The sequence below is a fragment of the Gambusia affinis genome, linkage group LG14, assembly GCF_019740435.1.
Source record: "Gambusia affinis linkage group LG14, SWU_Gaff_1.0, whole genome shotgun sequence".
Lineage (NCBI taxonomy): Eukaryota > Metazoa > Chordata > Actinopteri > Cyprinodontiformes > Poeciliidae > Gambusia > Gambusia affinis.
In genome coordinates, this window is record NC_057881.1 from 24,006,307 (window position 1) to 24,033,262 (window position 26,956).

Genomic DNA, 26,956 nt, shown 5'->3' on the forward strand with positions numbered 1-26,956 from the left:
ATTGCACACCACTCTGGTGACATTCGTGACTTGGGTCATATTGACCCTGTTGCGAGATAACGTGCTTTTGACACCTGCGACTATTGGAAACTTTCTCAAGTGGCAGGCATACTTGTGACCTGGCAGTTGCACAACTAAACCCACTCTCATGTTCTGACATTTGCAGTTTGCACCCACCTCAGCCTTCCTTCTCTTTCTTTGATTCTATACTTTTATCCATATAATTAACTTTAATCAATAAAGTTTGTTTTATATAAAACATCAATTCATTACATTAGATTATTTGATTTTGGTTCATCGTTACAGAAAACATACTAAAATACAGAGATTACACATTAAGCAATCACTATTAATCAACACACAAAGCTGTAGCAGTCTCCTAGGCATTTTTATAGAAAAAGAACATCTGTAAGCACATCCTCATGACTGCGCAACCAGGCCCCAACTCTTAGCTCAGGCCTTCGCCCTGGTTACTGTTGAAGGTTGCGAAATAATGCACCTGTGACACTTGTGACCTGGGTCACTTTGACCCAGGCACGTAGGACACGACTCCTTTTCTGAGAAAAGGAGCAACTGCATCCTCAAACTCACATCTTACTTTTGAGAGTTGCTAAAGTCGCACCCACACCCCACTTTTGCTCAACAACCTGTTTCCAAATAAGGTGTTGACCATCTCTGCTCTCCTGTTAGTTCCTCTTTCTCCCTTAACCTTTCACCTACAATCTACCTCCAACACATCAGTGATCTTTAATTGCAGTTACACCTTTGACACCATTTCAAGTTCAGAGTAAAAATCACATTTATAACATTTCAAGTTCAGAGTAAAAATCACATTTATAACTTCTTTTACTTCTCTGATTTATCATTCTTTTATAATGTTATGATAACCATAATTTATCAGTTACTCTTAGTATAATCTTAATGTGAGTTATTACAAATGTTTTCTGTAAAGAAACCAAGAATAATTCATGATTCTTATTATTTGATATCAAAGTTACAGTTACTTGTTTTACTTGTAAGAGTTCCCACTAATGTAAGTGTAAGTGTAAGTATTATTACAAGTAAACCAATATTAATATAAGTATTTTACTTTGAATCTTATCCAATTACTCACAATATTTAGATTTCTTTCTTTAAAACTTTCATGCTAAGTAATAGTCTGAACTATTTTTATAAATCTGCAGGCTGGAAACTTACTTCCTCTTTTTCCAGGAAACTGCTTTTCCTGTTTCATGACTCTCTCTGTCTTGACTATGATTTCTTATGATTAAATAGAAAAAAGTAGAATTAAAGCAAAGTTTGCAGGAGACAGAAACAACACACACAACCAAATTGATTTTATTGACATTTAAGTCTAATGTTGGGTCTAGATTTTACTTGAGTAATTAATTTTAAAGATAACTTTATTTATTTTTACTGTTAAACTAAAATCTCCAGCATGGGGAAGTGGGATGATCTCGGATTTTCTTGACAATGTTAAATTTAAGGAGCCACTAGACGAGCTAAATTTGTCCAGTAGCTAGCTGTGCTGCCATGCTGGTGTGTAAACATAGCTGCTTTTCAATGATGTCAGATACACAAATCTGCAAAATCTGTATTTTTTGTTGGCTATCTGGATATAGCTGTAATAAATATTATGGGACATATGTTATTGTAGAGCAACAGAAAAGATCAAACAGTTTTGAGGTATAAGTTAACTTTCTTTTGTCAACTCTTTCTTTCTATCGAAGCCAAATATCCAAAACTCTTTTATCTGTTTTTAATAAACACAGACACACGTTCATAAAGTCAATGTATTTTGTTCTCTTTTCCTAGTTTTGTGGGATTTTTAATTCGTTTCTGGTTCTTCAGTTCTGTTTAATTTTCTTCCATATGGTTCCTGACAGAAAAATCCCATGTGAAAACCACGTAGGACATGGAAGATGCACTTGAGGTTCACACCATTTTTTACGTGAATGATATGAGTTGCTTGCTTGTAAGACAAAAACATGTTTCATGGTAAGAAGCCCATGTGATTCTCATCCGAGTTGTGATTTTAAAAAGTGGTAATTAACTCCCAAGCCGAAGCCACAGAACAGCTCTAAAAAGGTGGGAACGACTCTCATTACTCAGACTAACGCAACAAGCAATTCTCTACAGCCTCCACATGATTTAATGTAAATACATCCCAGTAATGTCTCGGCCTAAACACATTTAATGGCCAAAAATCACCAACTCACAATTCATAGCCGTTCCATACCTGCAGTCTTAGCCTCTAATTTCTGTTCTGTTGTGTGGGGCCTTTCAATGGGAGAACAGAAAACAAAGCTGTTTTCCCTCAAACTACCCATCCTGAACATTTGTAGTTAGCTATAATTTGTTTTCTCTCCAATAAAGCGAGTGTGCATCTGAAAGCCGTTTTGGCTGTGCATGAATAAGGATAATTTGTAGAATTTAAAAGTATATGAGGAAATCAATTTTGTTCTTTTTGAAGAAGAAAAAAACAAGTTCTCACTCAGTCATCTCTGCTGGTGAGAAATGTTGAATGTTTTTTTGTTTGTTGTTTTTTTGGGGGTGGGGTTCTTGGATGCTGTTTATTACAGACTGGAATATTAAATCTCAAAAAGGGCAAAAAGGGCTTCTTGTTTTATTATTGATCTTTTGGAGTTACACACAGGACATCTATCAGCCTCACTGCAGGCTCACCAGATATGTTGGTAGTGATCTCTGTGAGAGCGGTCTGGCCGAAGCCTTTGGCCGTGCGAGCCCGAACAGAGACCAGGTAGGTGGTTCCGGGGTGCAGGCCCGAGAACATGTGGTAGGTTTCATTCCTCAGCTTGGAGACTGTGCGGCGAGGACCGGGAACGTTGATGCCCGGGTCAGAGGATTCAATGCTCTGGTAGCTGATCTGCAAACGATAAACAGACGGGAAAAGACAACAGGAACAAACAAGACTGATTAAGGAATAACCACGCGATAAAGAACAGGAACATAACACCTCATTTGTTTTTTCAAGCTGATTCTGAAAGAAAATTTCAATGTTCTTCATAAAATATTCATCAGACTTTTTCAAATAAAAAAAAAACATGTGCTTGGTTAGCCATTAAATGTACTGGAGAGATCATTTCAGCTTAGTGAGAAAATGTGAGGAAATATTTCAATACTTGCATGAGTCCAAATATGTGACCAACTTTTTTTTACAATCATGGAAAAATCTGGAAGTTCTTTTTAGAACTTCCTAAATTCTTGACAATGGCCGTATTGAGATTTTGGTTTTTCAGCCACACAAATTAGAGCCGTACAAATTTTTGGTATTGAACTGACACAAAGTAAATACAGAGCATGTATCGCTGATATTAATATTGATATCGATACAGATATCGATACTTTTCATTTAAGTTTGACATACCAACAAATCTTTTGCGGATTTTTCCTTTGAATTAATTTTGCTCAAACCTAAGACAGAATTTGGACAAAATTTGTAGCAGTCTACAAAACACTTCATTAATAAACTGATTTGTGTGAATTGTTCCTAAATAAAGCAGCAAATGAGAATAAATCAAAGCATAATATTTTCCGAGGTACAGCTGAGAGCCTACAACACAAAAATAAAATAAAATTTCAAGAAGAGAATCTGAAACTAAACTATCAATCTCACCACAGTAGCATTGATCCCATACTGATACTGACTGATAAGTGACAAAAAAAACCCTTTTTGTCACTTCCTGCCAGCTGCATCACAACTCCTCAAAGGAAGTTGAGCCTTTAAGACCTGCTTCTCCAGTTAGACGGCTTCCATCTGTCATTAAAACAGGCACCAATTACCTTCTTGACACATTTTAGGGACAGTATGGTCTAATAGTCTCCTCTATCTTATGCTTAAAGTTGCCGTAACAAATGACTGCATAGAGGTCCAGAGGGAATGCTGGTTCCAGTCGAAGCAGTGACCTCCATGGCAGACAGGATAAAATTTTAAAACCTACGAAACATGTAGGAAATTAACATGGCCAGCGGTTTTGTACAGAAGTTTCCAATTTGTAATTTTGTACCTGACTTTTGTGGGGTATGAAGAGAAATCATTTTCCACAGAACATTTTGTACACTCATAGTAATTAGGTGAGCTCATAGTGACCATACACAAGCTTTGTACCCACTTGAGAAATCATTTTCCAAAATCTGTTCTGTCTTTTGAAAGAAAAATGTGGCTGTGTGATGCAGATAACTAAATTAATTCATATTTGTGAATTTTTCTTCTAATTATTTTCAAAATTCATTATAAAATGTACAGTTGGACTCCCAAACTGTGGTCCGCCTACAAATCCAGGTCTGGGTTCGACCGAAATGAACTCCCTGGTGTGAACGCTAATGGACCGCAGACCGCTCCTGAAACAGGAAGCAGACTACAGTGGAGGGCATTCTGGGTAAATACAACCAAAAGAATTTGGCAAATTGTGTTGGTTGAAGTGTTTACTTCGAAAAAATTAGAGTTCACAGCCTGAATACCGCAACTCGGAATAATGAAATAGGACTCTGGTTCGATTTTGTGGTGCTAGCCACTTCTTAGCGCTAGAGAAGTGAGTAGCTCACTTCTCTAGCGCTAGCAGGAGGAATGGAAACGACACACAGGTGTATCACCACTCTAGGTGCTTTGCTACATGTTTTCTCCTCTCCTACCTCTCCCCATTTCCCGATCCGATGTAAATAACGACCGCCAGAGCCAGAAAAATCTTTGAAAATACAGATTTGAGTCAATAATTTCCCCAGAGCTAATTGCTGCTCTTTACCTCAATCAAATAATTGAGTGTGTTCAGTTTAATCATTTTTTGTAAACATCATGCATGTCTTAATAAGAGTCACCTGCATAAACCTGATCACGAGCAGATGGACAGGAGTTGGGTAGATGTGGTAAACCAGACCGGAAAGGATTCAGATTATGACCATTATTAAGACGCTCCACAAAAAAACCTAACAACCATTTATTTTTTTTTTTAGCTATTTTTAACGTAGCTGGTAACACACAGTAGTTAGATATGGTGCATATATTCACAGCTTTAAAGACTGGGCCGTCATCAACAACTTCCAAGCTTTAGGGATTACTGTATGTTTAAAAGATTTATTTAATGTAGGGAGAATGAGCTGAACTATCCATCCACTCTGCAGAGCTGCAGGGAAAGACGGAGGTGAAGGGGTGAGCTAGTGACAGTCCATCGTACTTTTTCTAAAAACTGTTTTGGTTGGGTCCAATTAGCTGCACCCAAGAGGGGAACACCAGAGCTTCTTCATGACCAGACACTAACAAGCAGCTTTTCAAACACTATTAAATGAATTATCAGTGTTTATCGAGTTCATTCATGCATACAGTGAGGATTCACTGCTGGATCGAAACATGACAATGTCCAGGACGTTTCTATTTAGACTGTCAGTAATGTGTTACTTTTATGCACACAAAAAATATTTTTATGCACTACACTCAGTGACATCAAGAATATTTATAAAACACTGCTGATGGATCCCACTGTGAAGATTTTTTTCTGAACTCTGCATCAAGCCTAGTCAGCTTGTCAAGTCTTTCAATCACATGAAAGTCCCACTGCCGTCTTTTATTCTGTCGACTCTTTGTGTTATTTGTTCAATCTGAACCTTCCAAGCAAGTGCAGCTCATCTCTGTGTGAGCCAGTTACACCATCACTCAGTGTGTGTTTGTGGAACTAATTTCTCTCTCGAATGCCTCTGAGACTGTCATCAATAGTGAGCGTTCATAGTTGAAAGCCCAGACTACATTGGTCTGTGGTAGGTCAGAGACCACCATATAAAAAAAAACAAACAAAAAAAAAAACAGAATCTGATATATCTGCCAAGATGGTGGCATAAACAATTAAGACGTTTTTTTTCAGGCACTCACAGCATCAAGACATTAACTATTAATCAGGAATGGAACTTTGTATCCCCTTGTTTCTGGTAGGCTCCTAAATCTGACACACAAGCAACATCCGCAAACAAAACAAAGACGCTTCTCTCGTCCCACTGGGGGGTACAGCTTGCTTCAAGAATTGATTGGATTTGTTGTGTTAAAGTTCTGCTAAAAGGAATTAGCATGTCAGTGAAGCTTAAAATAGCATCTCAATGCTAAACATGTAGCAGCAGCACAGGTGCTAATGCTAATGTCCACATTTCTAAAGAAGTCTTGTGAATGATCAGAAATTCCTGAAACACTGAAAAGCTGAATGGACAGAAGAACACTTTGCACCAATGTGATGGCTGAAGAACCTGAATAATAATAAATTAGAAACAAATATACTTTTTCATGAGTCCCCATGTCTATTTATTTAAAAATCTAGCAGCAAAAGGAATTTTTGAATTAGAATGTAGCTTATTTTGTTGATACACAGGACAATTAAAATGCAATTAATCACAATTAATTTATTACAGACTCTGCAATTAACAAGTCTCACCACTAGTATAAATATAACACAACATATATTTATACTACAATATAAATATATAAACTATAAGGGAAATAAAATAAGGATGAAAGAACAATATTTAGACATATTTGTAGTCATTTTTATTATAAAGAAAAGAAAAATAAATTATGACAAAATCAAAAAATCTTATTTTTGATCAAATCAAAAATCACCAAACAGCCTGGCTAGTTTGTTCATCAGATGCAGCCTGGGGATAGAAACAGTCTCTGTTTAACTGACCTGAAGGAAAAAATCTGAACAGTTTGTGTCCAGCAGGATGTTAGCTTCTTATCCTGAAGGCTGGATCCTCAGCCCTGATTGTCAATAATGACAATTAACATTGGCCTCTTGTGGAAGCATCCATCTTAATCAATAAATCAATCAATCAATCAACTTCATTTGTAAACACATCTCAGTAAAGGCCGTTCAAAGTGCTATATATCATAAAAATACAAAGTCATAAAACAACAATTCAAAAATTACATTTTACCAAATGTCGTCATAACACATCAAAATGTTGGTCAGTGTTTCGTTTATTATCATTCCAAAGGAAACCCTAAATAGGTTTTTAGTCTAGATTTAAAGGAAATCAGTGTTTTTGGCTGTTTTTCAATGTTCTGGATGTTTATTCTCCTATGTATTTACAGCCTCTGCTTTGTTAGTATATGGAAATGTACTGCAAATTTAATGAAGTGTGAAAGTGGGTTCTGCAACAGGTCGAAGCGAAAACAAACCTCATATCTTACCTCATACTGTGTGATGAGACCGTTGGGCTCTACAGGCTCCTCCCACTTGAGGAAGATCATGTCGTCGAGTGGAGTGAAGGTTAAAGACTCTGGAGCGATTCCCCCAGGAACTAAAGCGAGACAAAACAAACAGCCTCGGCTGAAACAAACGGTCTCGAGTAAATGGAGTGTTGTGTGGGCATGCTAGTGGGCGCAAACACTTTTGACAGAGAGAAATAAAGGTGAAAGAGAAAAAAGACACAAGGGCTAGAAAGGATAGAGGAGAGGGAGGGGACAGAGGAAAACTGGTCCGGCTCGGCCGCAGACATCAGGATCTATTGAGATCCTGGCTCCTGATGTTGCGCAACGTCTACACAACCTTCTCTATGGAGAACTGATCTACACAAGGAGGAGGTAGTTAAGCCATTTCATTCCAGTGTTTTGTACCTGTGGCACATCTAAAACTGTAGGACAGGGGCCCTTGAGGACTGGAGTTTGAGACCCCTGGTCTACAGCAGCAATACTAAATTAATACAGTGAATTAATTTACCGTAGAGCCTGACAAATAAGATCATTTATACTTCTAATACAATAATTCTTATACTACTCCAGGACTTGGTAGTATTCTAACTGGCTTACCTTTTCCTATTTGGTCACATTAGAAAAACAAACTTTCATCTATGTTATTTATTTCTGTGACTGACTTTACAGAGTGGCTCCTAAATGTGGAGTAGTATTGAAACACACCTTTCCCTGCAGACTCAGATACATATTTTGGGGGGTTTAAGTCTCCACCAGCTTCAAACATTTAGAAATGCAAAGTTTCGCCTTTTTGTTCATGCAAAATAGTCCAACCTCAATGAGACTGGACTATGAGTGTTGGTGAAAATCAACATTTTCAAACACAACTTTACTTCTTGCTTCAGCTCTTTCTTTACAAGGCAGGGCTCTGGCAGCATCCGCATTACTGGAGTCAAGTTCCAAATCAGTATTCCTTTTCTCATCCCAGTCTCTTTACGAATGACTGGAAATTCCCATGTTAGAATCCAGTGCAAGTCAAGGGAAGAGCTGGACTTTGTGCCAAAAATGCAGACGCAGCTCTTGCTTTGGTCTATGGAGACCAGACAGTCCTAAAAATGAACTCTGGTACATCGTAGTCCACTGTGTACTGCAACTGACTGGAGTAGTACCCATATCACTGCAAACAAGGCCTTATTACATAATTCTTTGGAAATAAAAAATCCTGATCTGAGTCTAGTTTTCTTAGAAGGTAGTCTAAAGCAAGTACTCAACATGGCTAAAAAGAAAACACTGATTTCCCAATAGGCAATAGATTGAAGAAATGGTCTGTAAGGTGTTCAGTTTTAAGAAATCAATTTCTCTTAGTTATTAAGACATACAGTGTATAGGAATGGACAGTTAGAGTGAGATTGGACAGTGATTGTCTTCCTTTTATGCTTAGATGTTCAAATGCGTGTAAATAAGAAGAGATGATGAAATACTGCCAATCCTGAGGATCAATTTCTCCAACTTTCTTGACCATACTACAAATATTCCTAACTCATATTCAGTTACATGGGAATGTCTCACCAATTTTACATAACAACAAGACTTTGACCTTCTGGGTCTTCATCCATCGAAAATTTGCATTAGACTGCACATAATCTGCTGAAGTCCACAGGAAAATATTACAAAGATAAGCAAAATTATTATAGCATTTTGCTCTTGGCAATACACTGAGCTTATGAATGCTTCACTAGTCTCCATTTAAAGGGCTGATCTTCCGTTTAGTTATGCTGATCCAGCTTTTCTTTTTAGTCAATATTTGTGTTTTTTTTTTTTTTTCGCTTGCGCTACACAACTAAAGGCCCGGATTTTTGTAAGCACTGCATAATAATCATCCGAGCATAAAGGAACAACTACAACTGTAAGAAGTTGTGAAGCTAAGTCTCCCTGACAACACCAAGCCTCACTGCACACACGGACAAAAACATGTGCCTTCTATACAATTAGGTAGCACTTGTTAGCATACAGTGAGAACAATTCAACTCCCACTCACTGTCCTCCTCCGTCTGAAATGTGACCTCCCGGCTCTCCTTCTTGCCCTCTGGGTTGGCCAGTGCCAGCCTCACATGGACCGCCCGGAAGGGTGGCAGGTCCCTGAGGGTGAAGTGGGAGGTGTTGCGCTCCACCGACAGGCACTCCCTTACAGTGGCGTTGTTGCCCCCGCTGCTCCCCGTCGGCATGGAGTAGCGGTAGCAGAGGTACAGCGTGTACGTGTGGCAGCGTGTCAGGTTGTAGCCCAGCGGCTCCCACTGAAGGGCCAACAGACGCGGCTGGATCTCTGTGGCTGTGAGGCCCCGCAAGGCACGCATGGGCTCTGACAGGGACAGGAAGCAGAGAAGTTACTGATAAGGTATTACACGAAAATGCATTCAGCTCATGAGACACGGGCATACACGACAGGAAATCAAACATTTCAGATTTCATCATGTAGGAAGTGGAAACTGCAGGTGAGAGAAATATTCTTAATGGTTTTACAAAACATTCTTAATAAATACAATGAAGTCCCTTTGACTTTATCTTTAAATATAATATAGGTTAACCCATTGTCTACTTAAATCTCCTACTTGATAAAGAATCTTTGTCACTTAGTTTCAGTAAAAACCCAGCTGTTCTATAAAGTCCTCTGAGGTTTGTGGGGGAAATCCCTGAACCCAGCAGAAAGGTCAAACATGAACGTATGGAAAAGTTTCAGGCAGGGTTAGGTTATAAATAGGGCCAGAAATTTTGACACTTTTTATTTATTAATTTTTTTACATACAAGGATCCAAAGCATGTTTCTGGTAGGGTTAGAGTCAGGGTTAACTATGACAGTCAAAAAAATCAATTCTCTTGCTACTATTTGCTTCAAAACCCGATCTGACTGGATACTTACTGTGTTTAAGTTGTGATAAAAGGAGCTAGGCTTGAATAGCTTTGCTGATTGGCTAAAACAGCATTTCAATGTTAAACACGTTGCAGCGGTACAGACGTCTCCAACGCTAATGTTATTATTATTTTACAAATGTTTCTTGTTTAATTCAAAGTCTTTACAAAATAATGAGCAATTAAATAAATTTAATTTAATTTATCAGACTTCAGCATTTTTAATGACCATTTGTTGACACAATTCACTGAGTCTGGGAAAAGAAAATGCTCATTTTGATCCCAGAGGAAAGTTTTACAGGCACAGAAAAATCTAAAAGTATATTTCTACCTTCTCTTGTGTTTGATAAAATTGGAAAAAATAACAAGGAAAAGGAGGCAGAAACCTGCAGCAGACATTTTAAACTCAGATTTTGTGCCTCCAGATGGGTAAAAACGTGTCACAGAATAACACAGAACGCCAGATTCCCAACTTGTTAAATGAATGTAGTTTGACAGGAGAAGGTTGCTTGGCACGTATAAACGGACGAAGCCTAATTACAGCTGTCAAGTGTGAACATTACAATTACACGTGCATGTCGAGCTAAATGTCCACTTTCAAGCATTAATGAGGGGATTTCTGTCCAGCAGCCTGGCCTGAATGTCCAAGAGTACTTCAGCGCTACTAAATAGAGGAATTTGAGCAAAATGCCCTTGGAATGGCAGGGCAGCACAGGGATGTGGATGACTCTTAGGCAGCACTGGAGAGGCAATAGCTGCAGCCCTGCTGCGTCGCCAGACATGGATCACAAGCTAATAACACACATGAACGAGGCAATGTCAAAAAGGAGAAATCACTTCTGAGAGGACAGACACATCCCTCAAGTGTTTGCTGACTTTAAGGAGGTTTGCTCTTTCCAAGAGCACAAAACATGCCGGAGAGTTTGACGCCCTGACAGCCGAGACGGCCAAAAGCGTTGCCCTTCAAAATAAATTTAAAAAAACCCACATTAAAGATAAAGGCAAACATTTAGGTGCAGAACAAAAAAAAAACTACAAAAAAAACTAACAATAGTCACAATCCAGTTAAAATCAGATCTGTCACAAGCAGAGAGTTCACTTTCTGCTTCAGACGCCATTACTCATCATTAGAGCCACGCCCCGGCAGGCTCTGTCCTGTCCCCGACTGATCCGGCCCCGCGCCAATATTCTGCATGATTATCCTAATCAGAGGGATTACCCAGAGGCAGAGGGAGCCAGGCAACCAGAAAAGAGAGGAGGAATGGAAGAACGGTGGACCGGGTGGGACACTTCCTGCAGATCTGCTCTTTTTATCTCCTTGGCTTGTCCGCTTTGCCTGGAGTGTTTTTTTGTTTGTTTGTTTTTAGAAAATATGAAAGACTGTCAGAGCACAAACTCATACTTACCAAGAGGAGATCATGTGGGTTTTGAGCTGGAGACACTTGTTTGGACCATTTTCTACACACTTTGATTTAAACGTCAAAAACTGACTCAAAGTCTGTTGATAGACTGAGCTGTGAAGCGAGATTTTAATTGAGCAGAATAGCACAGGAAGGCCAGGCTGTATCACTGTTTTTGCCTGACTCAAGTCCATCACTAAGTAAGCCTACAAATGACCTCTGTATATGAGGAAATTCACTAATTATTTTTACATAGATTTTAACATTGGAAACTGGACTTTGGATAATTACAGTAGTGTTTGTCAAGGTTATTACAGCTTTGACGACAAATCCTGAAGTACAGGCTGAATGTTTCATAATGATCGGATTGAACATTTTTAGTCATGCTAAAGAATACATACAGCATTTAACTTTTAGCTCTGGCAACGGCCATCAGTTATTGACAAAAGGCTGGATGGGAGTGAGGAACACCTGAAACGTCAAGCTCAATGAGAGTCCGAGAAGAAAACGAATCCCTGCCGCGGTGGTGTCACAGAGCCTCCGCTGTCTTCTGCTGTAACTCGGGGCGGAAAGCATCAGACGTGAGGAATGGGAGCTGACAGGATGTGGCTGAGTGGAGGCGCCGGCGTGAGCGGATCAAACACAGTGGCAGGTGACAGGTTTGATTGAAAGAGCGTCTGGCTGGCCTTTTTACCAAAAATGAGCAGCAATGTGCTCAAAAGACAGATGAGTTGTAGTTAGGCGGCTCCGCTAGCGTGACATGAAGCAAAAAGGTAGAAAACATTTTGGCCTTGGTGGTCTGCTTTTTCAAAGACCAGGAGAAAGATGGAAGACTTTGACTGTTCCATATCCTTTGTCTAAATGATTAATTGGTAGGATGATTTGGATGTTTTAGCGACAAACACAACCCAGCTGTCTGTTTAAATCATGTTATAATGTTGTTCCCGCTTTAAAAATAAAAAATTAAAACATACCAGGAGTGTTGCTTTGATTATTTTATGCATGTCTGAGAAATCTACATGGCCACCACTCAGCTGTCCAAAACACCTGGATGGACGTAGCCTCACTGCTGCAGTAGCAACAGCAGTTGACAAAATAAAACCTGATGATTTAGGTGATATTAATTTAGTGCAGTGTGCAACAGAAAAGGAAAAATAATGCACAAAAACTGTTGTAGAATAACTAAACTGTCGGCTATGCTACACACAGACTCATTCCCATGGCAACTGACGGGTTGGGGTTAGGATTCAACACTAAAAATCAGACAAACATTTCTCACACAAAGAACAGAACATTCAGTTCACTACAGTTTTATGTTTTCAGGCTTCCTGTTCATTTTGCAATTCTTGATAATTGATCGTTGTGGTCGATTAGTTACCGCTGTGGTGACGTCACACCGCTACGTGTCTATTGGTTGCAGAAGGGGTCCCAATTTGCTAATTGTGATTCGCTGTTTTTCGTCAAACTTAATGCAGCATTTGTAAGGCATGCTTTGATTGGATGAGAATAGTTTGTCTGTGATTGGCTGATGGTGTGGTTCATTTACATACAACTTCAGTTTGGAGCAGACACAGAGCTGAGCGAGCAGAATTGACTGAGCGAGCAGCTTGTCAGAGTGGAGTGTGTGTGTCACTCAACTGGGTGTCACAAACATCATCATGCCATATTAACAAACATCTGGTGGAACTGCACATCTGCCGAGCTCTTTACAGGAGCTACTTCTCAGTGCAACGCTGCTAAAAACGTAGTTAAAGAGTTAATAGAGAAGCGGAGCTTCATAAAGACCAGAAGTTTTAAAAGAGACAGAGGCCCAATTTCAAGAAGTTAAATTATGAAATCAAATTTCTCTTAATACCTTTGAAACTTTTTCACATTCTGTCACCAACTTCACTGTTTCCTGCTGAAAAAGGATTCGATACAGCATGATGCACCCACCACTGTGCCTCATTACTGTAAGACAGGGGTGTCAAGCTCCAGTCCTCAAGGGCCGCTGTCCTGCAGTTTTTAGATGTGCCACAGGTACAAAACACTGGAATGAAATGGCTTAATTACCTCCTCCTTGTGTAGACCAGTTCTCCAAAGCCTTGCTAATGACCTAATTATTCTATTCAGGTGTGGTGCAGCGGAGGCACATCTAAAAGTTGCAGGACAGCGGCCCTCGAGGACTGCAGTTTGACACCCCTGCTGTAAGACATGACTAACCGGTGCCAACAGATTCTCCCATTGCAGTCCTTCAGAGAACAGAACTCTCTTGTTGCCCAACACCCAGAAGGTGAGCTCTAGATTTGTAAGTAGGTGCATCAGAGGTAAAGGGGTTTGAAGACAACCAGTCCCACACTGTTCATATTTTTATGTGTGAAAAAAAGCATCCACTGCGACTTCACGTACCTGCACACTTGGTCCGGCTGACCAGCGGTGGTCCCGGCGCTCCGGTGCCTCCTTCCCCGGGTCGGGTCAGCAGAACGCTGATGTAGTACTCTGTGTCTGGCTCCAGGTGCCAGACCTTGTAGGTGAGCGAGCCCACCACATGGGTCTCCTTCCAGGTGGACTGGCTGGCCCGGTACTGGATCTCCCGCCGGATGACAGGTCCGTCTCCAACAATGGAGTTGGTGTTGAGCTGGATGATCAGGTAGGTGGGACCCGCTCGCAGGAGCTGGGGCGGTGCAATGGGCGTGGGCGGGACTGGAACAGAGAAGGTCGACTGGTGTGAGCTCATTAAATCTACTTCCTGTTACCTGGACTGGTGGGTCTGGAGGGAGAGAGGCCCTCCATTATTGTAGACTTTGTAAGTTAGGTTGGGTTTTTATTATGTAAAGCACTTTGAACTGTTTTGTTCCTGACATGTGCTATACAAATAAAATTGATTGACTGATATTACTAAAACATGACCAAAAATTTGACGATTGTGTAAAAAGATATATATGTATATTTGCAATTTTAATAATTACTGCATGTAGGTATAGAAAACCCAGAATTCTTTGTCTAAGACAGACTGATTATCACATTAGATCAATAAAAAACAGACGTCTTAAACACAAATCTAGGAAATCTATATAAATATAAATATAAATCTAAGAAAATTTATTACCCTCCACCAAATGAATGACATCAATGCCATAAATCTTAATATGTTGTAAGTTCTCTTGTTTGAACAAGATGCTGTTCCTGAATTTATTTCCAAGCTCTGGCAGGTTAATGTTTCCATAGCGATGTTTAAAGCAAACACAATCATTTAGCATGAAGGGTTTAATTTCTCTGCTGTAAGATGTACTTACTCCAAGCCCAGTGAGCTTTAACGGTTCTTCAGGCAATCATCACTGTGGCCTTTTCAACGGGGATTGTGCTGCTAAAATCCAAATATATCTATCACAGGCGACCCTTGTGCGACCCTTAACCAGGAACAATTCAGAGCAGATCACAATGCTGATTATTTCAAAGGCTCTTGTTAAAAGTGTAGGGATGAAGGCAGGGTCAGCAGGGGAGTGAGTCATTCTTTGTGTGTGCCTGTAAACCAAGTAATAAAGAAACACGAGAAAAGCAGAAAACAACCACGAGGGAGCTAAACCCTGAGAGAAAAAAAAGAAAATATTTTTGCGAAATCCCTTTCAGCATTATTGAAGAGGGCGATGCGCTTTGTTCTGAAATGCCTCCAACAACAGAAGCAGCAATGAAAAGACTGGTTTTGTTCCTGAGACAGAAGAAATTACTTCAGATGAAGAGAAACAAAACAAAACATAGAAACATGGAGTGAATGTGTGGAATAATTCTGTATGCATCAGGGCTGTGATAGATGTTAGCTAAAAAGTTAAGAAACCACACTTTGAAAATTGAGCTGCTTATGCTAGTAACAAAGCTAGCTTAGCTTCTGGAGGAATTCATTGTTTTACATTCTCCATTAAATGTTTCAGCTAAACATATACACACTGGTTTAATGCTTAGCAAAGTATATTTTACAAAACTCTATTAGAGCTGCTTTTAGCTTTAGCTCCCATCTTTTTCAGCAATAATGTTGAAGCTCTCTCGTATTGTTTTTTTTTTTCTTGTTCTTTTAGTCATTCTTACGTTTTTGGGTTCTGTTTTTGTCTTTCCTGTTTTTCCCACATGCTTAATGGTTTCCCTGTTCGTTGTTGTCCGGCATTTTTGTTTAATTTGCCATTTCCTTTTGTTTGTGTCTTTCTCAATTTCTTTTTTTATGTTTGATTGTCTTCATTTCTCTTTTATTGTTCATCCTGAATTCTTTTTTTCGCGCTTCTTGCTGCCTATCTTTCTTTCGTCATTCCTTCCATGGGCGGCTCTAGACAGGGGCCAACAGGGGCCAGTGCCCCTGTAGAATTGGCCCTGGCCAATTTATGACCCCATGACTGAAGAGATAATACTGACTCAGTTTCTTATGATGATATGCACTGGCACAGGAAGTATAACTAATTGGTCCCTTGGATCAATTTCATTCTTTTACCTTCACAGTTTTACTTTCATAATGAAATAAAAATGAAGGTTCTGCACGTTAAACTTTGGCCACATTGAGACAGAACCACAGCCTTCATCTTCTAGACCAGAGGTCTGAGACCTGCAGCTGCCGCAAGTGGCTCTGTGGCTCACTTAATATACTAAGTGATTAAATAATTCAATATTACCACTTTCTTTTGCTCTGTGTCTGAACTTCATTAATGGGAAATAACCAATGTTAAAAAAAACAAAAACAACACAATTTACTGCTTAGAAAACTAAGTCATTTAAATTGGCTATCCTGTGAATACAATAACTTAATAGTTTAAAAAGTAGATGAAAAAAAGTATAAACATTTTCATTAAAATCAGTGACTCAGTGATTTCCTATGAAGGCTCCAATCTTTCTGTTAATCCTAGAGAACACAATGTAACGACAGCAGACTGATAAAGCGGCCATGATTGTTCTATGACATTTACATCTGGTCAACTTGACAAGCTGTGTGTTTTCAGTTTTCTATGTATAAAACCAATAGAGTTAATTAAAAACAAAGACATTTTGTCCCCTGCTGGTAACAACAGCTTTGTTTTAATTTGAATCCGCCGCTGATGCATCTCTAACTCAATCAGACAACAACCAACTGTGTTGCTATGAAGGCTGGATTTACTAAAAGATCCAAGAAGTTTATTTATTTTAAAATAAAGTTTGATACTACAATACTTTGCAAAACTATTTCATCAGTCAATCAAGTTCATTTGTAGCACATTTCAGCAACACAGCAGTTCAAAGCGCTTTATATCATGAAAACATTTTAAAAAGCGTATGTTTTCATAAACAAGTCATACAGAAAACAACTGTGAAAACCAGGAACATTGAAAAATGTTCAGATTTTTCTTCCCTCAGAGAATCAAGTTCAGATCTAAGAATGGAATACATAGTCATCTTCTTCAATCAAGACATGGATTTAAAACCCAGTAAAAAAAAAAAAAAGTCAATCTATTAAAAATTAAAAGAAATAAAATATAAATAAATTCAATATAGCCATATGTGTCTCTTGTATGCCAAAACGTCTGTTGTTGTCTTTGGATAAGACCAGATAGTCCAAGTGTTATATATTGGATTATACAAATGATATCAGCTTTCCCTCCAAATAGAAAAACATACATACAGAAAGGGAAGCCAGAGAAATCTGAGGCAGCTTGGACTTCATTTATGTATTTGTTAAAGATGCAAAACTCATAGGTGAGGAAAATTAAACCCTGATCCCTGGCCTGGTCTCCCATCCTTGTGTAAGTTTTGTCTGCACGCTGCTGTGTGTTTTATCATCTCCTTCCTTTTGTTTCCATCTTTCTAAACTTCTTTTTTTTCTCTTTGTGTGTCCACATCTCTCGTTTTTGTTCTTCTTCTTCCTGCCCTGCATCTCCCACATTGAAATGCTCCCACAGATATTCTGTACCGTTGCAGGATTTGCTCACCTCTGACGATGAGCTCTCCAAAGTTGGAGACGGCGGCCCCCCTGGGGGACAGGGTGATGCAGCGGTAGAGGTCCTGCTCGCCGCGCTGCGCCTCCACCTGAAACGTCGCCATCAGCCTCTTGTGGCTCAGCCGCGACAGCCAGGACGTGTTGAGCACGGCGCTGTTTCTCCGCTGGCAGCCAGACAAAGAGCACACAGAGGGAAATGGACATGTTTACTTAAAGCCCATCAATGTGATTAAAACTGGGAACACAGCAGACTGAGGAGACACACACACACACACACACACACACACAAATAAAAACAAAAGGTGGTTAGAGTCTGCTATGTGGCGAGGCGAGATAATGAATATGTGATAAATGTCAGTGGTAACCACGCTGGCTTCTCCTCCAGCCTCCCGGCTCGTCGTCGTTTCCAGCTGACATCTCCTCAGCTGCCTCCATGCTGATGTGTCAGTGCCGCAGGCGGACCGGCGACCGGCTCAACCCGTCAGGACCAAATCAGAGCCGGCTGCCGCTCAGAAACCTCCTTCCAGGACATGCAATATATGCGGCTCGCTCAAACAATAAACAGATTAGAACGTAAAATGTCTGCTCTTGATTTTCACTCGGAAATCGGTTTGACAACCAGAGGTTTGAGCTGGGAATGACTCAGGGGAAAATCGGATGCAGTTTGGAGAATGTTTATGTTCTGTGCATGATGTAACATCTTTCCTACTACTTACAGTTTCTCACAAATATTCACTCCTTTTAAAGTGACTGACCTAGTTCAACAGAGGTCCAGTCAACTGGTGCTAGTAGTTTACAAATCAGTCATGATCAGCAAAATTTTGATTCTTTTTGTGTCAAAAACAAATTACTAAACAACTTTTAATGTCAACTGATTTCTGCAAGATAATGACATAAAAAATATTTAATATAAAATAAGTGACTGCATAACTGCAAAAGTATCAGCCAGGAGATGGAAGCAAAAAAAATAAAAAATTCTTAAGGAATCTGAATATCTCCTTTGAGTTCAGTTAAATCATCATCAAGACATGAAGGAATATGATCCATGTGTCGGTCTGCCTGGATCCGGTCGCTCTCACAATCTGACAGACTGTGAAGAAGGAGACTGGAGAGAGGACACCAGGTTACCATGACTACGCTGATGAAGGAGAGTAGAGAGAGATATCTGGAACAGTTCTGAAGAAAGAATGGAATGAAAACTGAACAACATGACTGAGAGCGACCTACAGAAGATGTTTCCACATGATCAACAACAGGATGTTGCTACTGGCAGAAAAGACGAAGAAGAAGACAACAGGAAGTGGTTGGAGGATGACGGCTTGTTTGTTTAACATCTTATCTGGTTAAAGAAACTTATTTGCGTGTGATTTTAACTGTGTTGCTTATTTAATGGAAACACTGCAATTGCAAAGTTGTGGTTTTTGCAACATTAGCAGAAGACCAACAAGGTTTGTGCTCAACTGGAAACGAAATCACTTATTTTATGATACATATTTTTATTTCATTGAGATTTATTTTCGTACAAATCAGTTTTCACTTTGAGATCAAAGAGTTTTTGGTCAAAGAAGCTAAATGTAGACGATCATGATTGAGTTGTTAAAGCAACAAAAATCTAAAATATCCAAGGGAGACAATTGTTTTTATTGGCATAGCACATGGACTGCTGTTTCACTTTCATTTTTTTCACTTAGCACACACACACACACACACACACACACGCAGACACGCTCACATGCAATTTGCCATCGAGGTGAAAAGCTCTCAGTTGTTTGCATCTCCCACATGTTGTGCGTAGCTGTAGCTACAAACAAGAATTTATAAGCTAATATTTTTAGATGATTTTTTTTTTTCATGTGTCAATGACACTCGAACACAGTGAGAAAGGGGCTTGAAGAGAAAAAAAAAATCGCAAAAAAGAAACACAAAGGCTGGGACAGGGAGGATAGTGAGATGAAATTTGCGAGGCCCCTTCTCCCTGCAGCCGTCATTTCAAAAGCACTCAGATGTTGAGGCTTCAAAGGCCAGAGGAGGATTGAGGCATTCAGAGAAGGGTTTTTGAAGACTAATATTAGCTCATATTCAGACGAGGGAAATTGAAACTATTTTCAGTTGGCGAACGAGAGAAATGGCTTTTGGCTTTAGTAAACCAAAACCCATCGCAGACAGAGAACTAAAGCAAGAGGCGCTAATTTAATAACCTCTCATATCTGCAACTGGATCGTTTCCCAGCAGCACTGAAATGATCAAAACACAATATCAGGCTCTCAAACTCAGCATTTATCTCAACCATACTACAGGATTATTAGTGACGCTATACTCAATTACAGGAAAATGGATCCAGAGCTTTAAGCAGCTCCACTGATTAATAAACCTAGAAATAATTCAGCTCCAAAGGATTTATGTTCCTCAATGTCCAGAGATAATACCGGTGCTTAACAAACTTATTGTTGCATTACTGTCTTACTTCATCTTCACTTTGTGTCTGGAGATTTCCCCTTTCTGTTCCAACATGGCTGAATGAGTTTGGTGTGAAAGAACATGACTGACCTGCAGAGCCCTAACCTAACCCTGATAGAACAAGTTTGGGATAAATTAAAGCGGCGACTGTGAGCCTTCTCGTCCCACGTTCGTGTCTGACCTCACAGATACAGATGGCGTTTTCAGGCTGTTTTCATACCTGATAGCCTAATAGACTGGGTTTGATTTGGGACCCAGATTGTGACATTTGTTACGTTTTCAGCTGGTCTGGCTTGCTTTCTCACTGCGAGATGTCAAACAAACCAAACCCCTTGAAAAAATTCATTTGCAAAATAAAATTTAAAAAAAAACTGTTTACTCCCTTTGCCTGTGGGGGCGCTACACCAAGAACCACTGAAGAAAGCGACATGAAAACCTCTGATGAAGACATGAGCACAACTTCCTGCTTCACAAAATGCAAACCAAAATGGAGAGGCTTCAAATTTGAGGATTTCTATTTTGTCTTCGGTAAAAGGCCACGTGGCATATCTTTGACTCGCGCATTTGTTTTTGTTATATTTACCCAGAATGCCCTGCAATGTAGTCCACTTCCTGCTGTTGGAGCAGTCTTCAGACTTTCTAGGCAAACAAACTAGGTTTGGATTAAAGTGGAATAAACAGGGCTGCTGTGAATGAACCCTTAAAGATTTACAGATTCAGTTGTATCATGCTCCACACTCATGTCTTCTGAATTTGGAGGAAATCAGAAAAGTGAAATAACTATAAATAACTTTGGTTATTTGCTGCTCAGAATGATCAAAGATGCTTCTGAGGTAGTTTTTCCTCTCGTCAAACAAAAAAGCAATTCCAGCCTCATAACTGGTACAATTCCATCATATTTCCAGGATACAGCCATCCAGGCCTTCCTTAAAAAGGCCAAACTTGATAGTAGGGTACATAGGAAAACTCTAAATTGCTTTTTCGGTCCAAAATCCCAAAAGTTATTATGCTAAAAATGCTTCCATTTTCACTCTACTGCATGGTATTGTAATCTCTTCAGGGAGGTTAGAATTCCTATAACTCTCTGAAAAGGTTACGTAACCATGGAGTCTCAGAAATAATAAGTTTTATCTATCTATATATATATATATATATATATATATATATATATATATATATATATATATATATATATATATATATATATATATATATATATATATATATATATATATATATATATATATAGTTGAAACCAAAAGTTTACATACAGTGAATAAAAAAACGATACACACACACACAAGTTAAATCTGATCTAACTTCTCTGGTTTTAGTTCAGATTGAATCACTTGAATGATTTCCATTTGCTAAATGATTAGAGAATTAATGTATTTATTACAGAATCAGAAGCTTACATGCATCCCCTCAGTATCTGGTGTTGTTTGATTTGACTCAATCATTTTAGGTTTCTTTCCACTTGCTTGTCCTAGTCGCTGGAGTTCTGGTCCGTTTCTGCCTGGAACAGAAACGGACCAGAACTCTGTTGGGTTTAGTGTTGCAGCTGATCACCAGATTGCCTCTCAGCTACAAAACTGACATTTACCACATCCATAAAACCTGCCATCATTATTATTCTACTGTATATGCTGCCACTCAAACATCACCAGAAAGTATGACATTGATGACACACAGTTCTGCCTTCAGCGTCTCCAACAAAACAACATCATGGTTGCAAAGTAACCGTTTGGTCCCAGTCATCCCATGAAGACCATCACCAACAGACCTGCTAACCTTGCATTTGTTCTGGATTCAAATCCTGGTGTTTGGTTCAAAGACGGAAACAATTTGTCTTCTATTGAGGAACAATTGCTTCCCGGAGGCGTGGCCTCTATTGAAGATTTAAATTTCACCCAATCTCTAACGCTTGGCCGTGATGGGTCAGTTCCACGTTACAGTGCTAACTGGAAACCGTCCTAAACTGTGAAGAGAGAATAGCCAATCTAGATGACACAACTGTTAATGATAATTCAGTATTCGGAAGCTTAGCCAACACAGTCTGAATGGCTTCGTTAACCACTGCTAAAACTACAGGTAGACTACAATTTAAAAAATGGCATCAGCGTTCACAACTTTTCCTGTCCAGGAATTCTACCGGAGGAATCCAAGTGAACAGGAGAAAACCCAGACTGACTGTCTGGGGGAATTACCCAGGAAGACAGGAGGAGGCCAGGCCAGAGCAGAACAGTTGGGATTCAACATTTGAAGGGACATTATTGAATGTTGTGTTTTTAAGTTAAACTGAAGACTAGATATCTTTATCTGCACCATTTATTTTCTCCTAAAGTTGTTCAAGATCAATATTTTAACCAAAGATAACAATAAGAAATCCCTCAGTCGCCCATGTCTTCTTACCTCGAGCACGAATGGCTCCGTCTCAGAGACTTTGCCCGTGGCGACACACTGAAACGAGGCGTTCTGCCCGGCGTTCACCTCCACGTCTCCCAGCCGAGAGAAATGAGGCACCTTGTCTGTTGGAGTGCAGACAGAGAGGAAAGACACGGATCAACGCAGCACTTCTGGAGTTCACTGATGCTGTCTAAGCAGAAAACAAAGATGGAGGAAAGCTTATTCAGAACCTCTGCTACAACGACGGACAAGTTCTTCTGTATTTGTTTTTATTTACAGGTAAATACTGTAATTGTTTTTGATTTTTTTTTCTCTCTCTCTGGCAAAAAAAAAAAAAAAAAATCACAACGTGGCACTAACCTCGTTGTGATTTTTGTAGCACTGTCCCTCAACCCAGGAAACTGAGTCACCATGCAAATGATCTTGCTTCAAAGAGGGAAAGAGTGCAGCAGAGGCTGAGTTTAGATTTCAAACTAAAAATAAATCGGTAAGTGTGCCGATTTTGAAGGTTTCAGGTCCCTCCGTTTTTTTTGTTTTTTTTTATCTAGCAAGGATTCAGTGATTTATACTTCACAGTCAGTCTTGCTTTTCATGAGCACCGGAAAACGGATATCTGAATTTCATGAGGTCATAAATACGCCACATTATCATTCATTAACATTTTTCTACATTTCCGCTGCAAAAAATAAAAATACACCAGTTCTCACTAAAAGTCAGAGTGGATCTTGGCAGCCGTCACTACCAGTTAAAAACGCTGGTATTTTTAGATGATGTGAGGAGCAGCAGAGCTGTGGTTAGACCACATTTCTAAAAATGCAACAACACAAAAAAAAAAAAAACTGTAACCATCATTATATTGTATTTAATTAAGATTAATGGTCTATCTATTCATCTATCTGTGAGGGTGTTTGAGCATTATCAGTCCTTCGAAGGTCATGCCAAATTGCTCAATTGGATTTAAGTCTTGCCTGACTGGGCCTCTCAAAAAGTTCCATTTCTTTTATTGTTTGACTTGCTGGTGAGCTTTGGATCATTATCCTGCCTCATAACCCAAATCTGTTTAAAGCTTAAGGTCACAAACTGACATCCAGACATCCTGCTGTTGACAAAAAACATTAAATGTGGGCAGTGGTGAATCTAGAAAAAAAATCTACAGGGAGAGAGGCAAGGTTGGCAGCATATGATAGAAATGTATATGTAGATTTATATTCAGGAGCCTCTAAAGAGACGCTGAATGAAAAAATAAAAAAGAAACTTCCTCTTGTGCAAGAGATCTGGTATGCATGAGAAAGTAACTAGTGCGCAACAGATATTCATTTTAGTGGGACGAGTTTCACAACCTTTACTGCTTTTAGAACACTATTATGATGCATAGCATGCAGATCTGGGCCACCCTGTAATGAGTGATGTAATGGTGACAGGTGAGCTTTGCTGTGCACCACGCTGACTAACTCCATCTTGTTTATGTGACTCTTTCCGATGCCATCTGCACCAACATGGGAACTGCAGCCATGCGGTAACAGAAATGCAGAGCTGAGTGTCATCCATATAAGCACCGTGGTTTATTACTGTACAAACTGGAGTCAGTGGATGATGGGGAAAAGCGGACCAGGAAAGGAACTTTGTGAGATTTGGATCACTTTGGAACCTAAGCATGAAATTCCTACCAACTTTCCCAGAGACTCATTCTGCATGTCTGGATCCACAGCACATAACTGATGGTGATGAGGACGGTGAAAAGATCATTTCCCTAACAATGAAGATAACATAGCAAAAGACTGAGTATAATGTTCAATTCCAGCTACGTAAGGTTCACTGCCAGAGCAGCTCCTAGCTGTCCTTCGCCTGTGGCATCGCAGTAGTGTTATAAGTTCCATCTGGGAGCTTGAAGACGGGATGAAAAGGTCAGACATTCAGCAGGACAAAAGAGACGGCACCCCGCTGTGAAGCTGCACCTCCAGCAGCCTGACAGCTACAGGCTGTATGTGCTTATGTACTCTCCTCCATTAGCAGAATGCATTGTGGTCTGTAGTCACTTCTGGGACGATGTGGAGTTTACTGGACAGGTCAGCTGGACGCCTTCAGAGGGGTCAGCGAGGGTCAGCAGGTAGGCTGTGAACACGGTGGAATCTGCTACTTACAGCAGGGATAGTTGAGCAGCACGGTGTCATCCAAGGCGATGTAACCCTGCCGCTCTTCGGAAACGGTCGCTTCAAAGATGACCTGCGGAGACGATGGAGAAATGAAATAACTACAGAGCTTTGCACTTTGACAAGCACATTCAATAGAAGTTGGAAATTAAGAGAGAAGGGGTAACTACAGTACTGCTGCTAACTACTGCAACCAGATGTAGATGCTTAAAACAAGCCTGGCTGAATTCAAACTATCCATAATACAAGAATCCAGTCTAGAGGCAGTTAAATGATGGGTAACTGTTTCATTAATAATCCTCTGATCATATAAGAACATGACCGCAGGACTGCACTGACACGATTCTATAGTTTCTGGGAAACCAGTGATGAGATATCAGTAACACTTGAAATCTGTCTTGACTTCTGCATCAAACATAAACACATTATTTATGGTTTGATAAGTTTTGCTGTGGAAAAACTTTTAGGTAATAGAGCTGTGTAATTTTATCGATTCTATGTTTTTTCAATATTTTTTCCTCAGAATGTATTGATTTTTCATCCACGAGTATCAATACATTAAATCCTACTTTGAGTTTTATGTCAAATCCACATGAATTAAATGGCAGCTATCACACATGACATTTTTTACCCAGTTGCCCATGTTCATTAAAAATGACAGGAAATGAAGCAACCAGTTACAATTACATAATGAAATGAAATAGATAAATTACATTCTCTAATATAAGTGAATAAGACAAAAAAGGTTCCATTTCTGCATAACCAAATACCAAATAACATTTACACAAAGCAAATATATAACAAAAACAACATATATTACACCAGTATTACACTATCAGCTCAATTAATTCAATCCACATGTATGGAACTGTCACAGAATGTCACCAAAATCTCTCTGTCCCTCTAAAATCTTTCAGAAAATCTTAAAAATGTATTGAATCAAATCGAATTGTAGTTTGCTGAATATTGTGATATATATCATATTGTGAGAAGAATATTGTGTATTATATTGTATCGTGACATTACTGTATCGCTACAGCCCTATTAGGTCAACGACTATGTTCAAGATAACAATGTTCATTTTAGATTGTTTGGAGGGTTTTATATATATTAGCAGTTTTTATTTTCAATTTGAATTAATGTATTCATCAAAAGCTGGTTATCAAACGTAATTTTTTATAATTTTTTCTTTTGACCCTAGGAAAAGACTAAGATGGTGCTTCAACATTTTGATGAATTTATCAAAATGTGTCTGAATTTGCTGGATCTGTTAACTGTCAGTCTTATTTGTGTGTAAAAGCTCCAGAGGATAGTCTGGCTGGTGGCTGCATCATGTCCTGTAAATGAACACATCACACCTGAGTAAAAGTTGGGAACTATTTCTTAGATTCAGATCTAGAAATAAATACTACAGGTTTCATTAGACCAGCTTCTCCAGCTGGTACTTTCATTAGACCTAGAGGAACACAGCAGGAATCCTTTAACACAGTCTAAATATGAACTCACTCATCCAAGAGAGCTGGGTGCACATAGAGACTCAAAGTGACTTCCCAGCATGCACCACAGTCATTCTACAATCCCCAAGTTTAATTGCAAACCATCCCCTGTGAAAGCCTCCACGTTTGACTGAGCCGATCTGTCTGAGCTAGCAGGTGCTAATATGACAGCAGTAGATGCCTCTGACATGAGGTGTGCACATTACCGCTGTCGGTCATCTGTCCGCAGCCCAGCGCCTGTGAGCGTGCGCTCAGATGGCCGGGAGATTTGCAATGTTAGCCATGCTTCAGGCTCTGAGTGCCGGGAGCCGATCAATAACCCCGAAGGGGTTGGTGGATGGATACAGGCTAAGCTTTTCTTTCAACTAATTTATTTTTATTTTTCATTCATATGTCAGGTCATTAGGGACGTCTGACCGATTAACTCCTCAATTCATCACGCGTCAACGCACCCACCAGCATCGATTTGCTCAGCTTTGCACTGAGACACTAAGCTCCTCTGCATCTGAACTCACTCAGAGAGGGTGTGTGTGCGTGTGCGTGTGTGTGTTTGTAACATGCACAGCCAAAAAACAAGCATCAGTGTCCAATACCTGTGCATATGCAAACAGTAAGCTATTATGCAAATTGCTAGAACTCAATCCCAGCACGGCATGCACAACTGCAGATTAGACAGTTTGCTTGACGAAGAGAAACAATGGCCGCCCGTAAAACTCTGCCCAATAAACCACAAGGAAAATACAGTACTACAAATGAACAAGGTAATGTTATGGCACAGAATTTCTCAGAATATTAAAGGGGACATATGCAGAGTCCACTTTTTAAGCCCTTATCTACATTTTGTTATGTACTTTGAGTTTCTAGGATTGCAGAGAAGTTTAATTTAAAATATCTTGGTGAAATTTCTATGTTCTGTTTGGGTCATTTTTCAATTTCTTCAGTGATGTTTTTTGAACCTGCTAAGCAACGTCACAGATTCCAGGTTAACAAATTGTGTCATTCTTACTACTCACTGAAATTTT

The 26,956-nt window shown here is 39.5% G+C and overlaps 1 protein-coding gene across 4 annotated transcripts in view; it reads right to left on the bottom strand.

Annotated features, from left to right (window-relative positions):
* The window catches only part of ptprua (protein tyrosine phosphatase receptor type Ua), a 176,631-nt gene that overhangs the window by 61,286 nt on the left and 88,389 nt on the right, over positions 1–26,956 (bottom strand). For all 4 annotated transcript variants that reach the window (XM_044137964.1, XM_044137967.1, XM_044137966.1 and 1 more), the window contains exons 4-10: positions 24,430–24,511; positions 22,295–22,410; positions 17,418–17,589; positions 13,885–14,178; positions 9,228–9,548; positions 7,190–7,299; positions 2,686–2,887 (exon numbers count right to left, since the gene is read on the bottom strand). In XM_044137964.1, the coding sequence (XP_043993899.1) occupies positions 2,686–2,887; positions 7,190–7,299; positions 9,228–9,548; positions 13,885–14,178; positions 17,418–17,589; positions 22,295–22,410; positions 24,430–24,511 (1,297 nt within the window). The remainder of the gene's footprint in view (positions 1–2,685; positions 2,888–7,189; positions 7,300–9,227; positions 9,549–13,884; positions 14,179–17,417; positions 17,590–22,294; positions 22,411–24,429; positions 24,512–26,956) is intronic.